The sequence below is a fragment of the Lissotriton vulgaris genome, chromosome 5, assembly GCF_964263255.1.
Source record: "Lissotriton vulgaris chromosome 5, aLisVul1.2, whole genome shotgun sequence".
NCBI classification, from domain to species: domain Eukaryota; kingdom Metazoa; phylum Chordata; class Amphibia; order Caudata; family Salamandridae; genus Lissotriton; species Lissotriton vulgaris.
Genome location: NC_141693.1, coordinates 826,239,024 through 826,261,754, shown reverse-complemented (window position 1 = coordinate 826,261,754; position 22,731 = coordinate 826,239,024). Strand labels below are relative to the sequence as shown.

At 45.4% G+C, this 22,731-nt stretch overlaps 1 protein-coding gene across 2 annotated transcripts in view; it reads right to left on the bottom strand.

The window, feature by feature from the left end:
- Positions 1 to 22,731, bottom strand: part of LOC147711655 (uncharacterized) — a 1,672,131-nt gene that overhangs the window by 838,598 nt on the left and 810,802 nt on the right. For both annotated transcript variants that reach the window (XM_086922319.1, XM_086922320.1), the window contains one exon: positions 13,379 to 13,449. In XM_086922319.1, the coding sequence (XP_086778445.1) occupies positions 13,379 to 13,449 (71 nt within the window). The remainder of the gene's footprint in view (positions 1 to 13,378; positions 13,450 to 22,731) is intronic.

Genomic DNA, 22,731 nt, shown 5'->3' with positions numbered 1-22,731 from the left:
CTTCCTGCTGGAGCTGCGTGAGTTCCTCATCTCTGGCGTGGCCCGCTTCTTCTACAGATGAGACCCTCTCTCCCATGCCGTCGACTTCCCGCCGAACCTCTCTCACCTCCCCCGCCACTTCCTGCTTGAGCGTCTGGAAGACCTCTCGCAAGGAGCTAAAAAGCGACTCGAGGAATGACCTGGTAACTGGCGGCTCCCCTCCGTTCGCCCCCTGTGAGCTGCTGGACTGACCTGGGGAGTGCTGTCCGCGGCCTTGCTGTGCATTGCCCCTGTTCAGCATTTCTGGTAGGGTGCGATCACCTTTCCTGTTCCCCTTATTGCTGGCCATTCTGGCGATGGGTGAAAATGTCCAATCCTCACCAGCAGCCGCAGCGCTGACTACACCAGGTGATATCTTACCTGCAAGACACCACGGATTTTATCAACAAGTTGTCTAACATTAATTTCTGCGAACATAGGGATATCTTGGTCACCTTAGACGTGACATCCCTGTACACACAGATTCCCCAGGACGAAGCGATTGCTGTGTTGTCCTATTTTTTGGACTCAAGACCTCGTCCAATGCGAGTACCAACCAAATTTCTACTCGATCTCGCTTCATTTGCTCTGAAGAAGAATTACTTCTGTTTCAATAGGGAATTCTTCTTCCAAGTGAAAGGGGTAGCCATGGGCTGTCCCTTTGCGCCTGAATTAGCAGTGCTCTTTATGTCTTTGTATGAGAACACCTTTATACATAACAATAATCCATTCCAGCAATATATCGGAACATGGTTCCGATTTATTGACGATGTGTTCATGATATGGACAGGAGACAGTAACACCTTTTGCGATAGAGGTTACCCCAAGAAGTTAGTGAGGAATTGCAAGAAGCGAGCCCAGTGGACCCCACGTGAAATTCTTCTGGAACGGAAAGAGAAACCTGATGTGAAGCGACAGGTATGTGTGACTACCTTTTGCCCCAACGCAAACCAGCTCAAAAAAATTATAAAACAAAACTGGCATCTAGTGAACAACTTGGATGAAAATCATCAAGATTTGCCCCTGTTCGCATTCAAGAAGGAAAACAACATTGCCAATCACATCGTCCGTGCGGCAATGCCAACACCTAAGCCGCCCACGTTACGTCAAATGATGGGAATGCCCCCAGTGACGGGACACCACAAATGTGGAAGTTGTCTTTGTTGTGAGTCCACAGTGGAAGGTCCCCTTTTCCAACATAATGGAATATCGTGGAAACACAATACATTCAGCAACTGTAAAAGCAAGTATGTTGTATATGGCATAACATGTCCCTGTCCACTTTTGTATATAGGAAAAACTAGTCAAGAAGTGCGGCAACGAATTTCTCAACACAAATCGAGATTGAGACATAAAGTTGAAAACGCACCATTGGTGCAACATTGGACACAAATGCAGCATAAGATCAGTGATCTCAAATGGACGGTGATATCACGTATTGAAAAAGATCTCCGTGGGGGTGACATGAACTTACAATTGTCCAAAAGGGAGGCCTACCTCATTGTCAAATTTGACACGACCACGTCCGGTCTTAATGAACTGAGCGAAATTTTTAAACTGTGAGAATACCCTATTAAGTGCAGAAATTTTACCTGTGGAGTTCGTCTCCAGGCAAATAGGAGCACCAAAAGGTGTTTACAACCATTTGTTACATTAACACGTGTAGTGACTACAAGGTTAGATTACCAAGTTGGGTGACAGATTTGTAGTGACAGTGTCCAAGGAGTTAAGTTCCGCCTCCTCGTTGTTGGCTCTGCATTGAACGCGCCGTTAGCATTTTTCACTAAATGTCTTGCCTAAATCTTTGTATACACCCTTCGCGTTGCACGCGTTGATAACATGTTCCGCTAAACGCCTTGCCGAATTCCTTGCATATTTTTATGTCCGGCCTTTCGTGACCTTTTGGTCACCCCCACGCAACGCTCCTGACTCCAGGTCTGGCTTTTGCACCGGCTGTTTAAGCGCGCCTTCTAACCGTATATATCTTAGAAAGCAGTAACTTCGGGTCTGCTACACGCATGCGCTAGAGATTAGTGCCGATTGCAACGCCATCGGACCGGCGGCTGCCGTCAGGCAAAGCAAGTAAGTTTAAAAAACCCTCTCACTTCTTCATTATTTGCCGTTCTTTCCATCTTTTTTTAAACTGGCGCTTATTTTATTCCAGCCTGAACTTAATTCAAGTCCTCCCAGCGTGTTGGCTCCAATTTGGTAAAGCGGTTGTGCACGAACTAGGCGGTAAGCGTTTTTGCTTACACTTCCTCTTAGTTATACGGCAAACGAATGTGCCCGTTCTTATGCCATCTTCTACCCTTCCAGGCACCGGCGAACTGAATTTCGGACTATTTGTCTGACCGCACGCTTGTTAAAGATAGCGGTAAGCATAATCACTTGGCGGCCACGTTGTATAACGGCTTGGTTTATTGATTTTTTACCAACCGACTCCGTTGTTTTTTCTTCAGATTGTAGAATAACTGCTTTACCAAGGAATTCGTAAATCGGCCTGCTGGATACTTCCCGACCACCTTAGGTAATAGCGATTCACCAGTTGTTTTACATTCAGTGCGCTAGACTGTGCACCTCAATAACCCTCGCTTTCTCTACTTTGTAGAACTACACTACAAACTACTAAAACCAGTTTGCCGCCTGGAGCCACGTTAACTACGTGCAACCGGTAAGCATGACTTTAAACGCTGACTCCGTTTACTAGATAACAAGTAAGAACCGAGTTTAAAGGGCTTCATTCTCCCAACAGGTAGAAACCTTGGGCTTTGCTTTGTTTTATCCTGTGTTCCCACCGTGCTTCAGTTTTTAAGACGAAGGCCTACACAATACGTACACCAGGCAAGTAGGCATTCAGATTTGTTTTCCAAAAAACTCCCTTTTTCTAAACCACAGTAGGTTAATTCTAACATATGCCTTTGCATTTATAGATAAAAGACAACTGAAGTTTTTCTCCCCCCCCCTCCCTCCCTCTCTGAGTTGGATTTTCTTCCACCGGTAAGACACTAGAGTTATGGAAAACCAACTCAGCAGTGCATCAATTTTAAAATCTGTAACATCATACACAGATGCCTGTATGGTACCAGCCCCAAATACTTACGAGAGAAATTTATACCATACTGCCCTAGACGCACACTCCGCTCTAGTAACCATCTGCTGCTACAAGTTCCAAAAATAAGAAGAGCTAGACAGGGAGGCCGAACCCTGTCCTACAAAGGACCCATACTTTGGAACTCCCTGCCCACTGAACTGAAACAGATTAGCAATTTACTGCTGTTCAGAAAAAAACTGAAAACTTACCTTTTCACCAGGCCATAATACCTATCCCCCCCTCAGCGTTCACCCCTGTAGCAAGCTGCCCTAAAACTGCTGGCAACAGCGCAGAGATATCCCTTCGGGAATTGACTCAGGCGCTTTACAAGCAAATAAATAAATAAATACATGGGATTTCACTCTGTCAAGCTTGCTGATGTGTGGTCTCTTTATTTTGTAAAAACTTTTTTGTCCTTAATATGCCTTTCTTCTTTGTTTTCTTCTTTTCTTTGCCATTTAGATACTACATAAGGCCCTGAAGAGAATCCCAGGAAAATCAGCGGGATTTGAAACGCGTAGGCCCTTGCCACATGGTGTCTGCGAGAGCGACAAGAGCTCCTAGTTGTTCTCTCTTAGTCGCTAGTACAATACCAAGTTTTCCTAGCAACAAAAGTTTCGTTTGTAGATCTATTTAGGATTGTACAGTAAAAAACTAATTGTTTTTTCATTTGTTGTGAAACTGTGTCCGCAGACTGTGGCCTGTTGTTTTTCTTACCTTGTAGTATACATCTTGCTTATCTTGTAGTATATAGTGTACATATTTTTAGATTGTAGTTTTTGTCTCACACAGTTCCCGTCCCTGAGTGGTGTGAATGTGTTTTGAATGCCTGTGATATGCCTGGAATATTGTATGATTGATGAACAACAATCACTTCCTTAAGTTTCATGTGTCCTTCTGTAAATATGTCCCCTTGTAAAAAATGAGAAAATATATAAGCCTTCTTTTTTCCAAATAATGCAAACATAAAAAACTATTAAGTAGTTACTCCCGTTCTTGATTTTCTCAAGTTCTGTTCTGGTCATTTATTGCACGAATACCATTAATATCAGCACTGGCCCCTTCTTTTGTTCTTTGACTACACCACCTGGCCACCAGCTGGTGGACCGTTCCGGGTAGGTAGGCCTTCCGCCCGCTCACTCCGTCGGTTGCCAATCGCACAAGATCACCCGGGACCCAGCTGCATCCGTTAGTCCTGGCACCCGATCAACCCTGGTGAGCTGAAAGTCCTAGAGTGAGGCGTCACTCCCCCACTCATCCGCCGCCAGCACGTACTCCATGCACTGCGAGTGTCTCATCAAAGCAGCCACAACAGTATGGGTCAGCCCGGGGGGAAGAGAGAGCAAGCCCCCGTGTCCCACAATCCCACAATTCCCAAGGGTAGGCTGGGTCCACTGCAAAATCACCAGCAGGCCAGACGCAGGACTTGAACAGCTCAGGCTTACAGATGCTCCGCCACTCCCACGCTCCGCCAAGGGAAACCAAAACGGGGGGAGGTGGAGCACACCCCCCGCTATGCTTCGACGGGAAACCGTAGTGTAGGGTCCCCTTACCGCGGCAGCCGCGACGCACCGAGACCTGCTCGCGTAGGCTTCCAGGCTCTCCACCACCGCCAGGTGCTGTCCCCTCCCACCTCGACAGCACCAGGCAGGGGAAATGGGGTCTCCGCTCCTCCAAGGGTCTGTGAGCCGCTGGCGTCCCCAGCCACCTCAATGCTCCTCGGCACCCGTTCTCCTCCACCTCGTGTTCCTCGGGGCTCAGACCCCAGTCAAGTCCGCCTCCGTGCCAGGCTGAATGAGACGTAGACAACAGTCCCACAATGGTGTCTCCAGTCCGTAGCCTATCACCCTGCAGGCAGCTCCCGGCCGGGTCCCGCTCTGTGCACAGGAAGGGAGCCAGCAAGACCCCAGGGGCAGCCGCGTCAGTGGCGCCCGAGACCCCACCTGGCCCGAGTCCCGCTGCCAAGTTCACGCTACTCCTCCTGCGATGTCGGCGGGCGGGGCAATCCTGTGCTGCGGTCTGGGACGGCAGGCCCCCGGGACTACCGGCACCTCTCCAGCCCCATCCGCGGCCGCGACTCCGACCGCCCCTCGTGTCCGGGGCCCGACACTGTGCCGCCTCAGCACCGCGCTACATCCAGCGGCTCCACACCGCGGCCGCAGACGGATCTGCGCAGAGCCCCGCTCCTTTCCAAGCTGCGATGGCGGCCTCCTCTGTGCGATGCCGCAGGCTGGAGTCAGCTCACTGGGCGGGCCTAGCTGCACTTCCGGTCGGCCGCAGGGCTCACGAAGCGCGGGTCAGCTTCACAGTCTTCCGGCGGCGCCTTCTAGTGCGCAGATTTCTGTTGCAGCAAGATCCGCTAGCTCCCCACTGTACCCGCCGTCGCCAGCGAGCAACGGTGGGGGGAGATCAGCACTGAATAAGGTATTTAGGGGCCCGGGCCGGAGGAGATCGCCAAGGTCGCGTCCTCCTACGCCTCCATCTTGGCCACGCCCCCTTCTCGATTTTTTACAATTGAATTTATACCCTTCAGAGGTGAAGCCAAGTATAATGGTGTTCACCCTTTTCAAGTGCCTATTCATGGTCATCGCCTGTCAGATATATGGGCCACATGTATGAAGCTCAAATGGGTTTGCAAATGCCGAAATTTGCGAACTCATATGAGCAAAATGTTATGTATGTAGCAAATTTCAGTGCAAAATAAGGAATCGCAAATTTGAGATTCCTTATTTTGCGATTGCATGTAAGGATCGCAAAATTTGCGATTCCTTAAATGCAATGTATGATGCAAAAAAAATTGCTAATTGTCCCTAAGGAATTGCAAATTACCACCAACTTCAAGTTGGTGGTAATTTGCGAATTTCTTGAAAAATGCCAATTTTTGCATTTTTCAAAATGCCATGCATGTATGTGCACCACATGTGCACCCATGCTTATTTCGGGGGTGCAACAGGGTGTCCTTTGGACACCCTTGCACCCTTGAAATTATTCTGAAATCGCAATTAAGGAATTTTAAGAAATCACTAAAGAATAGCGAATTTCTACATACATACCATTTTGCAATTCTCAAATAGCGATTCCTTAAAAATCTCTATTTGAGAATCGCAAAAGTGTATCTTGATACATCTGGCCCTATATCATCGACATATGACAATGCCATGTCATCATAAGTTTGTAGTAACTCTGTTACCCTGGCTGAGAATAACCCAGTACTATTCTTGAATCCTTGAGAGAGACGACAGAAGTGACGATGTGTCCCCATTATTGAGAAAGCGGTCAAATACCTACTTTCTGTTGCAATGTTTTGACAAAAGAAACCATTTAATATGTCTAATGTGGTTTTATATTTTTAACGCACAATGTTATTCATTAAAGCTGTACTGTGTGCATTTTCACTGCAAATGTTTTACAACAAGAGTTTAGATGTCTGTAATCCGATACTAGACGATATGTATTGTCTGGTTTGGAGACAGGAAACAAAGGATTTTTAATTGATGAGGTGCATGTTTCAATCACCCCTTGATATTCAAGTTGATCTAAGATCTCCCTGGCCTGTTTTTTAGCTTCTTGCTTAACTGGGTACTGCCTTTGCGCAGTTGGTAGATTTTTCAACTTGATTTTTTGGTGAGGAGAATCCTCATCCCATCCTACACGATTTTTGTATAATGCTGGGGCTTGGGCGACTGCCCATTTCCTGGCATAAGTATATTTTAAATGTATTGGAATATGATTAGAGAAGGCTGGCATAATGATGTCTTCTCCATCTGGCCCCTCCCTGACAAATTCGGTGGCCAGTCTTGTTCAGCTAGACGTATATCATAACCTTTAGAAAGTCGATCCCAAAAGAGTGCTTTCACTTTTCTTGGTTTGTCTCCCTCCATACGGAGTGTTATTTCATATAACCAATGTGGAGAAATAACCCTGGTATCCGCAGTTTCAAATTCAATATCCTCATTTAAGTCCACTGTCTACAGAAGTCCCTTCAGGTTCTGGTGAGCTGTTATTACTTCTGCTGCGCTGTCCAACATTGTCTGAGCCCATTCTCCGTTCTTGAGTTGTGTCCTCAAGATCCTCGGCATGTCTGATTTTTAGACCTGCTACCTTCTTTTTGGTGAATTAAGGTTTTTTGTTTTTCTGAACGTGTTGATTGTCTTTGGATTTCACGCATTCTTCCTTGTTTTCTGACCGTCCTCTTCTTTTGGATTTCTGTGACGAAGTCTGAAAGGTACGAGAGGAACGTGTATCAGTATCTTGATATCTATCAGGTTTTCTCAAATTATCTCTATTCCTGAGATTGTATCTCTTTTCAGAGGGCTCCTTTTGAGGAGACCTACCTCGGGAATGAGAATGTTTCTCTTTTGAAGTTTGTTTGCTATTTTCTCACTTCTTTTTAGAAGAGGTAGGAGTGTTTTTAGAAAAGTTGTGGTTTTACTGGTTTCCCACCCAAACTGTCTCTGCCTAATTCTTCATAGGATTTTTCAATTATTCTGGCTAGTTCTTGTGATTGCTCTGTTACATCAAATTCCCTCAACTTCTGGTGGATCGCCACTGATGCTGCTTCTCCATTAATATTTGATAATATTACTGTAGAGACCATTTGAAATCTTTCAGTAATTTCATACCTAAATTTAGAGCAAGCTCTGACCCGTTTTAGTTTTGAATCTGTTTTAGGACATCATGTATTACTGCCATAGACGGAACACCGTGTGTTTTAGTGTAGCTTGCAGCGAAAACTGTACCCCAAGTGGTGCAGTCCTCCATATGTGGTGTGATTCCCATTGATTCCCATTGGTAAACAGATTATTAGAATTCTATGTTTTTCATGAGGGCTAGTATTAGGAAATACTGCTACGAACTGAGTAATTTTTCGAGCTATTCGGAATAGAATTTGGTAACGTTTTGCGGGTAATTTAACCATGACTGCGTGTAAAGTCTGTGCTGTAGTTTTTAGTGTATTCCCCTGGTGAGAGGTTTGTTGTGGAATAACTATTGTAGGTTGAACTGTAAGAGTCCGCATGACATATTGGACCAATTGTTGGTAGATTTTAATTAACTCTTTGAGTTGAGCTAGTGACTCTATGTCTGACATGTCATTAATGTCAGGATGTGGTGTACAGCCAGCTAAATCCGGCCATGTTGCTCCTGGTCTACCTAGTGGACCGAGCCTGGTAATGTGATTTAAATGTTTTAGGGCGCCGTTAAACCAAAGCTCAAGCTCCTGGTATGTGAGTGGAATTTCAATGTCCTCAAAAGGAGTATATTCCTCTGGTGGATCATCTTCTTTGTAGAAGTTAAACATACGTGGAACTGGATTTGTTTCAGGGAACACTATCCACAAATAGAATACCTCTGTCTGGTGATATTCTTGTGCCTCTATCACAAAAACTGCCCTACCACCTCTTGATGTTAGGCCATGTTTTTATTAGTTTTATATCGATGGCTTTCCTTAAATTTTGAGGAATGATTATAGCATTCGCATCGGTTTCTTGGAAATCGGTAAAGTTAAAAGCTGTTTCGGCGTTGTCGCCTGTGGTTCCACCGTTTGCGGTGGTATCTTCGTTGGCCATTTTGAAATGAAAAGTGCAGAGCAAGTTTCAAGGGAACAAAGGGACCGCATTACCTTTCCGCTCAGTAAGAGTAAATCACATCTGGATCAGCATAAGCTCTCTGCATCCCTGGAAAATGAAAATCTTCCAAGTGTGTGGATTCATGGCAAGTGTGCAATAATAAGGGCGCCAGAATCTTAGTTGGCTCACAGCTGCCAAATTGTTGTGTCTAGAAAGTGTGACTCGATCATGTCGAAAAACAGCTACCATGTTTTGATAACCTTGACGGCTTCAGCATTCAATGTGCAGACCAGGGGCACAATGGAAGTCTAGAGATGTCGAAAACAAAGCCCTTTCTCATGTGTAGACCTTCACGAAGGCTAACTTACAAAAACAGCTATGCAGTATTGTGTGCAAAAGCGGCAAAAGGTAAAATGGCATTTAAACTTCTAATAAGCCATGCTAACATAACATGCACGCAAAGCAGGCCTTAGGCCTTACTACACTCCAATTTTAGTTTCCAGTGCCACCTGTGAGGTTTGAATGGCTTGGAGGTTAATGGCTAGGTCTCCAGCAAACATGAAACCACTGATTCCTCCTCCGGGGCCTCTAGGATGGCCTTTCGCTGGTCCAATATTGAACTGCTCTATTCGAGTTTGAGAGGTAGTCCGATGGGTAGTCTTGTCTTTACCCATATCGACAGTGTGGAGACTCTGAAAGACACTGTCGGCAGTGGAGATATGCCCCCCCTTACCAAAGCCTCATGGTAGCATGAGCTGGTGATCCCGTTATGACAGAGACAGTTTTTCATGATTCGTGAAAAGGGGCCGGAGGCAGTAAGGCAGATGCACTTTGAGTATGGACACTTCCAGTGAAGGGTGTAAATGAGGTTAAGAGAGAAGGCATTTCGTGACCCCCAACATGGTCACAACACAGCCCAGTGGAGGGAGCAATGTCATGCAGTAGGTAAGAATATGGTTGCAGGCCTTAAGGTGGGCAGGTCAAGGATGCCATGGACAGTCCTAAGCAGGCCCTGCGGGAGGTCCAAGCCAAGAGGCGGGTCACATACAGTGAGCCAGAAGAAAAGGGGGGAGACCAGCATAAGGCCTCACAGAGGCAGTCTGGGTTCAAGCGGCACCACTTCCCATCACTTCATGTTGGGGCGCACAGCCCAGAGAGGCAAGGGTCCCAAAATATGGCAGAGGGCTAGCCCACCGCGCAGCATGTTCAGTTGCTGGGAGGGGGGAAGCAGCCATGTAGTTCCAGCAAGCATCCCAGGCGGTCCATTACAAATCACTCAATCCATCTTCTCCAGGGACTGATGAAGTGATGTAGAGGGCTCTACTGCTCCACCGCCCCCACCCCCACTGCTCTGGCCCAGACCGCCATGCTCACAGGGCACCCCGCAGATCAATACCGCCAAAGGAGTACAATGCTATCATGGCTGGGGGAGAGACCGCTCCCCAATTGTAGGTCCAGGAACAGGGCGGTTCAGGTGGCCAGCCCCTACCTAAGTGGCACCAACTGTCTGTAGTTCTTGGGGACATGTGTGTCCGAATCAATGATGCATGTCAGCGACTCAAGCTCACCTAGGTCAGGACCCAGACTAGTCCACATCTCCAGCTATTCCCCATCACTCGCGGGAGCTGATCCGGCACAACCCCCCAGATGGCCTTTACAACTGGACCCCCGACCGGCACCGTAGCTACTCCCAGAGCCCAGGGGGCATCTTCACTATCAGGGCCAGGCCACGAGTGTCTAAACTCCAAGGCAGGGGGAGGGGCAAAAACAGAGTAGGACTGTGGTACGCTCCCATGAACCACTGTGGTATGCTCCCCTGAACCACCAGGCCCAGGCCTTGAGAGTCAGCCCGCAAGCGGCAGCAAGGTCCGCACAGCCACCTCCACAGTATCTCCTCAGTATGGAGCACCCAGGGGGCCAGAAGTAATATCTGCAGTATCACCCCCTCAGTCTTTGCTTGGTCAGCATACTTTGCTCTGAGGGCCTCGCATGCAGGTTGTCCATTCCCTTTCAGCACTCGCGGCTCAGTAGCATCCTGACTGGCAGGACAGAACAGTGAGGTATTCCATTGTTTCAGGACACCTTCACAGCTTCACCCCACACTAAAGGTCTCTGAAACTGTAGGAGAGGTCCTGATGGCAGACAGTTGCATGGATAATCACTGGAGTACAGAGGGTCCATGCAGAGCTCTGCTAATGAGCGTCCGTGATGCTGGCTGTCCAAGCCATGCCAAAGAAGTTTCGTGAAATTTATGAATCATGCGATATTTCTCATGCCTCTCCATTAAATCTATGTAGTTCATGAAGACACTTCATTCACAAATTATATTTCTTGATTTTTAAAGAAATGTACTATTGATTTTATACACACAGGTAAAGTTAGACGAAAGTCTAACTTTACAACTTTCGATCTTCACAAAGGGCATTTACTACTCGTAAATGCCATTTGTGAATACTGAAAGTCTAACTTCACATCTTTCGGTATTCACTAAGGGAAAATGCCCTTTCTGAATACTGAAAGTCTAACTTCACGACTTTCAGTATTCACAAAGGGCATTTACTACTTGTAAATGCCCATTTCCGAATACTGACAGACATAAAGTTAGACTTTTGTCTAACTTTACCTTTGTGAATCAGGCCCAGTGTCTTTATTTTATTTATTAACAAAAAAATGTTTAATAATGAATTTAATACACTGCAACTATATTACAAATGTATCATCAAAATGATTTTTTAACGGTTTTTACTATTTTACTATAATGCAATAGCAAAAGAACTAAAGATTTGATATATCTTTATCATGGCATTGGTAGGCTATAAATAGTATGAAGAAAGTAATCTATGTTTTCGTAATTGACTCAAGTATTCTGTAGCTGCAGGATCTACTTGAGAAGCTTACTGAATTAGCGTACTATCTATTATTTTTTAAGGTAAGGAGATGTAAGCAATCTTGGATGGAAACCTTGCATACAACAGAATGGCGATACCTTACTAGGACAATGATTTGCAATTGTAAGATTGGAAACTCAATCATCTCCAGTAGAATTACAATATGATTGTAAATACTACTTACAACTCTGATTAGTTCACTCAGTCTAGCCACTGGATTAAGTATGTCTAACAAAAGATTGAGCTTGTTTGATTCCCAATGCTTTACATAAAGTCTTCCGAAAGCCTGACAGATTCTGAGGGCTCCTATCAGTGATGATAGTATAGGGTAATCCATGTAAATGCATCTGTCAAAAAGCACTGGGCCAATGCTTCAGCTGCTGATAATTTTTTAAAGGGATAAAAAAAGAAAAATCGTTGAAAACATGTCTACGGTCGCCATTATCACTTGATTACCTTCGGAAAGGGGAAGATAAGTAATGAAATCTGTCAAGATCTTGTACCATGATACAGGGGACATCTGCAAAGGCTGCAAATATCCAAAATGTTTAGAGTGCAAGGACTTGTGTTGAGCATAAATAGGATATGCAAGAACATATTACTGAACATTATTCCACCCACCATGTGGTATTTTGGAGAACAACAGTACTGTACTCTGTGTCATTCTCTGCTCACGCAAGACCCTTCAATTCTCCACAAGGGCAAATATGATGGAACAACTATGTTGATCTGAAGGGCCTGCTTCTAACATGGTATGGCATGCAGCTATGTACTGAGCAGAACTGTCTTTGAGATTTCTTACCCTTCCACTCCATATACTTTGATAAACTCAGATCTGCGGCTAAGTTCTGGGTACATATGTAACACTGCATGGCACCAAATCTAACTTTTCCAATATGTCAAAATAAACCTCCAAGACTAAAACTTAAGAACTGTCATCAAGGTCAGTCTCTTGTTGCACCTAGACTGCAGTAACATCCCTGCCTCAAATGCATCCCTGACTTAGAGCCCAATTTACACTTTGGCAGATGGAGCATGTACCATTTGCCATGGTGGAGTACTTAACACTTGCCATGGGAAGGGTACACTGCCCACCAAATTTAGAGATATCCACTGTCTAAGAGGACATCTCTTGCATTTCCAGGAGCTACCATCAACATAACAGAGCCGTGCTTCAAACTTTCAACTTTTGTTTTTATGACCTGCCTCTAAATAGGAGTTTTCTCCCATGGCATGGGAGTCATTCTGCAGTTTTCACTGCCCTGTACAGCCTGGTTTTACATGGAAGGGACAGACAGTGTGATGATGCCACGGAGTACCTTCCCCAATAAATTCTAAATAGAGGCCTTACTATATACACCACTAAAAATCATATCTCACACAGGAGCACGACTCATCAAGAGATTGAGAAAATATTACTGGATTGACTGGGCTCTAAAAACTACAGAAACTTGAAACTAAATTAGCTCTCATATAAGCCCAAATCACCTACAAGATCTGCTCTATCATATTGAAGGGTGTCACCTCCAACATGCCACACTCCTTAACAGACAATAGTCTGTTAAGGAGTGTGGCATATTGGAGGTGCCTAACCTCTTAGGTGCTGCGCCTATACCAACGGCCGACGGCACCACTACCTCGGGAGTGCTGCCGTCGGCCGTTGGACGTTCCAGCTGCACCTGCGCAATGGAACGTTCAGCACTGGAGCTGGACGTTCCAAAGCAGCTAAGGTGCTAAGGAATGCTTCCACATTGCAATAGTAATAACAAATGCATAAAACTAATGTAAACAAATGCACTAGTGGTAGAACTTACCATTGAAATGTCTTCTGGTCTTATAGGAGAACATCTGGTGTTTACTACATGCTTCTCATTAGCGAGGGGACCTAGAAAGAAAATATGAAACATGCGTCTCTTGTTCAGAAATTAATTTAATCTCATCATAATTTTGAAAAAATATATATGTTAAAGACATTCAAAGAGGAAATTAATGAAAAAAGAGTAAATGATAATAAAATAAGTATAAATGTCCTAGAGCTTTGCTGGAACTGGAAAGACAGCCTGGAAGCTCAGATCTCTGAAGGGAGATGTACCAGCTGGAGATCTCTCCAGTGCCATAGCCGCCCACCCGGCGAAGCAGGACTGGGCCAACATTGACGGCCTTCCTTCCAGTGCGTGAGGTGACATTGGTAGCGGGGGAGTCAGGGTTACTGTTGGGCATTGGGAATTGGACTTAATTGGATTTAGTGAGCCGTGATAAGGTAGTTACCGTGGCGCAGGGTTGGAGACACCAACATACAGAAGCAGCTGGTCTAATTACCCATGTGGCTTGTACTTTCTATGACCACCGCCAGTCGACCAACCCATTATCGCCGCTACCTCCTGGGCCCTAGCCCCCATGAAAGCCTGTCTGCTGGGGCCAGCCTGTCTCAACCAAAAGGTAGTGTTGTAGTCTCTCCAGTCCAAGAACAACACACAGTCCAATGTGTTGAATTCTTTATCTTTAATTTAGCATAGGAACCCTGTGCCTGAACAGCCAGACACCAACAGCCCCCACTGGTCTCAACCGACCTGGAACCCACTTATGTAACTACCCCCGCATTCTACTACAGATTAGTACACCAGGGAAAGAGGGAAGAAAGACTAAGGTATATAATAACACAGGATGTAGCCTTGCGGCTAGAGCGGTCGACTTCAGACCTGGGGAACCGAGTTCGAGTCTCGGCAGCCACGCTCAACATCCTGTGATTCTGGGCTAATCACTTAATCTCCCCTTGCCTCACAAAATGAATGTGTCTTTCTGTAATGAAACTGGTGCTCATGTAAAGCGCTCTGATACCCGATGTCTCGGGTCTAGTTCGCGCTATATAAAACTAAAAAAAATCCCTCTTCTTTCATCACATTCTATATAAAAATGACCCCACCTCCCACATCGCCAGGGTAAGCACACAAGCACAGGCAGAAGAAGATACAGGAACACAAGAGGAACCCCATACATGAGACACCACCAACCACCCGTATGCCCATTGCCCCCCAAAAAGAACACACCAAACACTTCTCCAAGTGGCTACTCAGCAACACATTTAATCATCAAGCCATCTGGGAGGCCTACCACATCTTTTCCTCTTCCATCCGACCGAATTTCTTCTTGTACATCAATACCCTCTACTTGTGCAGCACAGGCTTTGCTAGAGGCACCTTCACACCATTCTCACTCTCATTATCAGTCCCCTGGGACTCGCCATCATTCAAATTTGGCAAACACAGGCCTGCTTCCAACCCTATATGTACTGACAAATTATTATTTCCACCCCTTTGAAATAAAGCCACTCTTCTCATGTTCCAGACTTGCTCATTTTTCAACGTCACCCAATTGAGGCCCACCCCTATCCTTTGTAGGGACTTTGAAACTGTGACAAACCAGACCTCAGCCCACCTGGATTGACTTTGACCCAGTCTCCCACACAAATCAGACCACCCTTGGAGGAATCAAGGCCTGCTTTGGTTACTGACTTGTCACCACACCTCGACAACCAGGAAGGAAACAGTTTTGTGCTAGGTTTCCTGTCCCTCATCATCTCAATAGGCGTCTTCCCTGTTGCTGCATTGGGTGTGGTGTGGTATGCCCACAGCATATCTTTCATTGCACTCTGCACACTCTGACCCGCTTTACCAGTCAACTCCATGGTACCCTTCCCCAATCTGTTAATTCTTTCCACCTGATTATTGCTCTGCGGGTTATACAAAGCCGTAAACACATGTTGCACCCCAACATGTGCCAACAATGTCCTCATTTCACCTGAGGTGAGTTGCCTTCCATTGTCAGTGAAAAGTTTCACAGGCACTCCTTCCCTCCTAAATACGTCTTCCAATAAAGCAATGGTAGTTTTTGTACATATGTTCTTCAAGAATGCCACCTCAAACCATCTTGATCTTGTGGGGAAATGGGTAGTAGCCCAAACTGCAGCCAATGCCTCCCACTCGATGACCAAATAATTCCTTTCAGTATTCATCAGCGAACGAGATGCAAAAGTTACAGTTCTTTCCACCCCTCAATGTAACTGCAAAAGCACAGCACACAACCTGACTGCACTAGCATCTACCGTAAGCACTGTCTTGAGGTTGCACTGAAGCGGAGTTAGTATCTTGGCATTCGAAATCTCATCCTCAATAGTGGAGTGAGCTCTCCGTTGAGCAGTTCCCCACTCAAACTTCCTTCCTTTCCTAAGTAAGTCCCTCAACAGTTTAGATTTCTCTCTCAAACTTGGCATAGTATTTTACCATGCCCATAAAAGAGCGCAACATATCCATGTCACTGAGGGGTTCTGCATTAACAATGGCACTCACTAAATTTATTTTTGGTCTTACTCCCTCACTGGAAATGCAGTACCCTAGGTACTCAACTTCACTCACCAGGAACGTCCACTTCTCTTTCCGCAAAGTGTGGCCAGCCTCTAACGATTTGGTGAGCACTTCACGTAACATGTCATTGTGAGAATCAATGCTATCTCCAAAAATCAGAATGCATCCCGAAAAAATATGACATTTCTGATCCCAGCCAACAATTTTGAAATAAGCCTTTGAAACACGCTAGCCCTTGATGACAAACCGAAGGGCAACATAATAAATTGGAATACTTCATCAGCTGTGACAAACACAGTAAGATGTTTCAAGTCTGGATGTAGCATTAAGTGGTGATGAGCAATCTTGAGATCAAATTTAGAGAAATATTTCTCCTTGGCCAGTAAGAAGACTAGCTCTGTGATGTGGGGAGGGGAAACCGGTACATGACCACATTCTGGTTTAAGCTGCAGGGGTCAACACAGAATCACGAAGACCAATCATTTTTTTTTGTGATCACAACAGGGGATAACAATTGAGTTCCTTCCACAGGTTGGATTGCACCATCACTAACCATTTGGTCAATGATCTTTATAACTTCCTCCCTCATAGCGATTGGTACTTTCCTGGAGCTATGTCTTACCGGAATGGCAACTTTCCTTAAGATTATTTTGTGGGTATAGTCTCTGGCCACCCTTAACTTGTAATTGAAAACGGGTGCAAACTGTAACAGTACATCACTTACATCACCCTCATCCACAACCATGACTTGCTTGGATGCTCTTTGATTCACCACTATGTGTAAGTCATATTGATGAGCCCAATCCAAAATAGGTGGACCATCACTTGCAACAAAGTTTCCCTTTCGTGTTTGTCTTGCGAAACTCAATGTTAGAATTAAAATAAGCCATCACACCAATGTTGGCTCCTTGATAACCTTTCAATACCACATCTGTGGCTTTCAACACTCTGCCCGCCAACACTTCATCAAACAGATCTTTTGAAATAATGGTGGACAAGGAGCCCGAGTCCATCATCAGTGTTACTGTTCTCCCATCCACCACTAAGTCTGCTCTGGGACGTAAGCATCTCTTGGAATGATCAAGTTCACCAAGTTCAATTTGGCCAACATATCCTGAGTCCACCATGAGAAACATGTGCTCCATGAGTTCTGCCGATTCCTCAACTGCCACCACCCTTCCTTTGCTTGCCTTGCACATTCGTGCAAAACGGCCTTTACGCCCAAAAGAACATCAATCTTTTCCCAAAGCAAAACAAGATTTGGAGAGTCCTGGGTGAAAGCTGCTGCCGAAGCGGTAGCAAAATGGGTGGATCTGCCTTTTGGGAATACGGTGGTTCTTGAACTTGCATTTTTATCAGGTGGCACAGTTGAAATTGTTGCTTTCCTCTTGACAAAATTAACCAACTCAGACTCGCTATCCACTTCTGTTATGTCAATGTTTTCCCTGTTGCTCATTTTTTGCATTTCCCTCATACATTTCTTTGATTCTTCCACACCTTTAGTAATCTTTATGGCTTCCTTTAATGTGGAATCCGCAGCTGCTCACAAGCGCTCCTGCATATTTTTGTTATTGCACTGAACAAATATTTGGTCTCTTATGAGTTCCTCCATCATAGATCCAAACTTGCTTGCAATGGCCAATTCTCTTAATCTCAAATACGGATTCACCTGGCCTCTGCGGTTGGGTGTAGAACTTGTGTTGTTGCATAACAATATTCAATGTCTTGGCAAAGTGTTTTTAAAGATGCAATTTGGCTTCCTTATACACATTACATCGCCGTTGTCTTCATATACTTGTGGCAAGTATTTAAAGATATGTTGAACCTCAGTGCCAAGGCATCCTTTTAACAAAGTGTTTTACTGATTGGCGAAAAATTGTATCCACCTAACTTTACAATATAGTTTACAAATGTCTCTATCCAGTCTTCCCACTGTATGGGTGGTTCGCCTTGCAGCATTAGAAAAGATGGAGGGACAACCACCGACTGATTGATACTCATGATGGTTGCTTTAGCACCTGTTGCTTTTGAAACTTACAATGTGCTTATGTAAATATTGACTGTAATCAAAGTGCAGTACCATCGACAACCATCCGATGTACTTATGTAAATATTAACTGTAGTCAAAGTGCATTACTATCGACAACCACCCGATGCCAGTGTTTGTGATGAGTATCTCCTTCCCACTGTTGAACTCTATGGTAGGCTGGTCGAGTGAGAAGGGGAAATGGCTGAAGGCTTGCACTCGTCTAATATAGCAGGTGAAACAGTGCTTGAATATTCATTGTTTGAAGATAAACACTTGTTACTGAACTCCCGGGGTGCAATAGATATGGGCGAAGCAACTGGGAGCCTTGGTAACGTTTGACAGACTCAGCCGGCGCACTTGTGTTAGACGCAAACTCTGGAACCAAGGGGAGAGAGTGAGGAGACGTGAGAGCATGCAGCATGAGAAGGAAGCGAGCAGGTACAATTTGAATGCTTGACGGGCTCAAGGGCTTGAACGCCTGGATTTTAGGTTGGCGGTTGAGGCTCATTGCGATTTACAGGGAAAATCGTAAGGCTGTAGTTTAAAAAAAGTATTTCTGTGTAGGTAGTCCTACAGTACTCTTCACAGCGGTGAGAAACCTGGTATGTGGTGCAGGGTTCCTTTGTCTTCAGCTCCACTACACAGGCACAGGTGTCTGGCACATCCCATCCTGTCACCAACAATTTTGTAATCTCTCCAGTCCCAGAACAGCATGTAGTCCAATGTGTTGGGTTCTTTATCTATAATGGAGCATAGGAACCCTGTGCCTGAACAGCCAGACACCAACAGCCCCCACTGGTCTCAAGCGACCTGGAACCCACCTATTTCACTATCCCCACAATCTATTACAGACTAGATACACCAGGGAAAGAGAGAAGAAAGACTAAGTCACATCATAACAGGTAGCCAACGAGTAACCCAGAGGAGTGCAAACTTATAGCACCACAGAACTACAGAACCACAGGAACCCAACAAGAACTCTACTGATGATGCATTGACCTTAGACCAAAGGGTGGCGGGAGGAGCAGAGCCCTCAGTGAACATAGAGCCCGAGTCTGGCGAACCCAGAGAGGCTCACAAAGACTGGGAGCACTAATGGCCACAAATACATTTTCTTTCATAGCCTATTCCCCCACTCATTTCCAGAAGGAGGAGCCTCCAACAGTCACAGCCATTTCATGTAATTTCAGCATCAACTGTGCCATAGTTTTATAGCTTGTTGCTACATAACTTATACCACCAGCCAATTGGCTCAGCTACTCTTGCCTTTGGAGTTCACTTGGAAAGGTAATGTTCTTACCCTCTGGGCTAGCTGCCTTCATTTGCCCCATACAGGGTAACCGCCTACGCAGAGGAACCATGGGCCAAGACTGGCAGCAAAGTGGGCATTAGAGCAGCTGGGCAGATGCTCGGTAGGGCAGCCAGGTTTTTCGGTTTGGCTTTAGCCCACAAGTAATGGCTGTTCCCTTTAGTACCGGCCCACCTTTCCAGCCTTATTATATAAGGTCCCATCCAAGCCCTTGTGGAGCCATATAACATTCTAAGGACACACCTGTACCACCTCACTATGAGGAATACTAGGCAGAGAATGAAAACGACAACCCAGCCCAAACAGCAGGGGATAGGTCACAGGATTTGGGGTCCACCATGCTGCCATCTCTTCTACCCGCAGTCAACCCCAACTTGAACTCATATGTCTTAGTCCAGTCTCTGGGAGAGGGACCTTTAGAAAAAGACAGAACTAACCAAAGTCAAAGCTGAACTACTGCTGCCCAAAGTCCATGCCACATGCAACCTTTAATAATGCCTCTTGTCACTCTATCAAACATCCATTCACGCCTCCCTTATCCAGTATCTCTGGAGTCTGTTTGCATGCAGTCACCATGTCTCTCTGCCACAGAGAATTCAACCTGCCCCCCCCCCCCCCCCCCCCCCGGCCAAGATCGGCTCCAGCTCCATCTCCGAACAGAGTTACAAATTATTACTCTGAAAACGTCTTTCTCAATCCCCAGTTTAGTGTAAAGCTTTAAGAAGCTCTCCAATATGAGAGAAATAGGATCTCAAGTATGGCAAACCCAAGCAATTTAAGTAATCCAAATATTACCACACCATCCCTAGAGAATGGAGAGCATTATTCTGTTACCATAAGATGAAGCTATCATGTCTAGTCTTCATCTTCACCCCCATGGCCCTTTGACCAAGGTGAAACCTCGTCAGCCTGCCTGCATGGTCGGCCGAGATCTCAACCTACAGCAAAGCAGTCCATTAGCTACTAAGCCATCAACGATGCGCAATGCCCACGTCCAATACATTATCACGAGTGCCATGGTTCATAGGGAACTGAAATCCGAGGACCTGCCTATTTATTTTAGCTTAACGCCTAACTCTTCTTTGCACCCAGGCCCTGGACCAAACCTGCAGACCCTACAAGAGGGACCATCTACATTAAAAATAATGTGGCTCCGGCTAAGAAAGGTGTAACAGACTCTTATGAACTGGACCAAGACGAAGTGGACTTATAACATCTGCAGGTCCTCAACATGTCATCCGACTCCAAAGGGCTGTATAACCCGAAGTGGAGCAAACCTCGTATAAATAGTCCCAAAACACCTCCTGCACAACATATACTCTATATCATGAAAAAATGTGCTCAATGCTCTATATAGTTGCAGAAGCCCTAACTGCGCAAACCTCATATTAGACATCCAAACTGAAACTATGCGCACCACAGCAACTAATGTGACAATGATCAATAGGAGAATGCAAGCCATGAAATGAGTAAGGACAGGCTCATTTAGGGGCTTCTACTGCCAAACTCAATGGAATCAGTGGGAACCCCACACGGAAACTCCAGTGCAACCTTCAGTGCAAGAACCCTCGCATTCAGTATTTCCGGACAGGCCCAAGAAAGAAAGTATTATCCTCTATCCCTTCATAGTCCTCAGCAGCTACCTTATGCTCTCAATAACACACAAAAAATAGAAAGCCCCGTACTGAGAAACTATCCATCACTTTAGCAGTACCTTCTACCTTGGCCCCATGACAAATCCTACAGACTTTGGCGACCAAGCTGGGTATAAAATTCGCCAATGAATTGCTGAGTCCACACAAGCATGGATCCAACTTACAGCCAGGGATACATACCTAGTCCTTAGCCATGATGCCACTATAGCCTAATCTGATCTCTACAACAGTTCTCTCACAAGCAAGAAACTCATTCAGGGACTCACTGTCTCCTCCACAAGCAGACAGGCAGGTTTTTCTTCATAGCTGGCATAACTCACAGGCCATCAGGGTAACTGGTCTGTTGCCAAAATTGTACCATCCTAATGGTTGGTCCACTAATGTAGTCTTCTCTCTGACGGGACAGGTCTGGTAAAGGAAGCTGCAATGCAGGCCCACTTGCCTTTAATGGGCAGCTCAAAGCTAACAACATAATTCTCCTTACACCAACCTACTGCACCAGAGGCTGCCACGAAGCCTTAAACCGAGGCAATTTAGTAAGAGTGATAGAGGCATTGCCCAGCCTCCATAAAGTGCTGTCTACAGACCTGCTTTGAGTAAGCTTTGTTCTATCCGTGAACAAGGTGGGTTCCAGAGAAGCAATGATTTCCTGGTGGGCAAACAGGGTCATCATCAAAGCAATCCTAACAAAAGAAGCCATTATGTTGGACAGGGAAATCGTTGTCGCCGCAGGAAAGGAAGACCAGTATCCAAGTATTTTTTTAAATATTGTCTGATACCGACGTGGTCTTGGCCCAGAGGCAGTGACGTCCACAGCCTCTTGGCAGATGTGATTGTGACCCAAATAGTAGCTTAGACTCACAAAGTCTAGGAATGAAAATTTAAACAAACAACAGCCAGCGACTGCAAGCATTGCTGGTCAACAGCGACCGACCCAGAATTATTCTTGCTCCGACGGAATCCCCAGGCGACTACTCTATTTGGCCTTGGTTACCAGCAGCCTTGCCGGGAGCTCCTCAGGACATCTCAAGATTGTTTTCATGGGATAAACGCTCTGCTCAAATTTAAAAGTGAGCAGGGCAGAGTAATTAGCTGGAACATCGCCAACTTGCAGCCGAAATCAGAGGATAAAGAATGGGTCACTTGCATCAAATCACATTCAATTTGCTGTCTTCAAGAGACCTGTGCGCTCAATGAAATAGAACTTGAGGGGTTTCTCCACCTTTTCCTTACCAGCAACCACTGGAAATAAGGGAAGGCCAGAAGGAGGTGTAACAACCTGGGTTACAGTGAATCTCCAAGTATCAGTGCAGGTGGAAACCAAATAGGAAAACGGAAATAACATTCAACATCTGAAAGTCTGCCATGACTAATGGGTCTTTGACCTATTCAATGTTTATATTCCACCAGGGAAACAGAAAGACTATTTACAACAATAAATCTACTTAGCTCTTACATGGATAACTCATGTAATGGGAACATATCACAGCTAAATAGTGCTAGGAGTAAGTAATGCCCTCATGCAATCTTAGTGTACAGGGACTTCAACACCAAGCCAGACATATCTATGGTTGACCAAGCCAAGCTGGAGGCTAGGAGGGCCCCTCCTTCTCCCTGGTTTCTGACCCTATAATCAACTAGACTGTGACAAAAGTTTAATACTTTCTTTCCTTCCTCTCAGTGGTTGCAATTCCTCGGACCACCTTGCGCAGTACACTTTCAGATTTGGCATGTAAAGATGAAACAATAAAAGTTAACTAACAAAGTCAAATGTCTCATTGTGACCACTGCATAGCAAATGCTATCTTCGTTT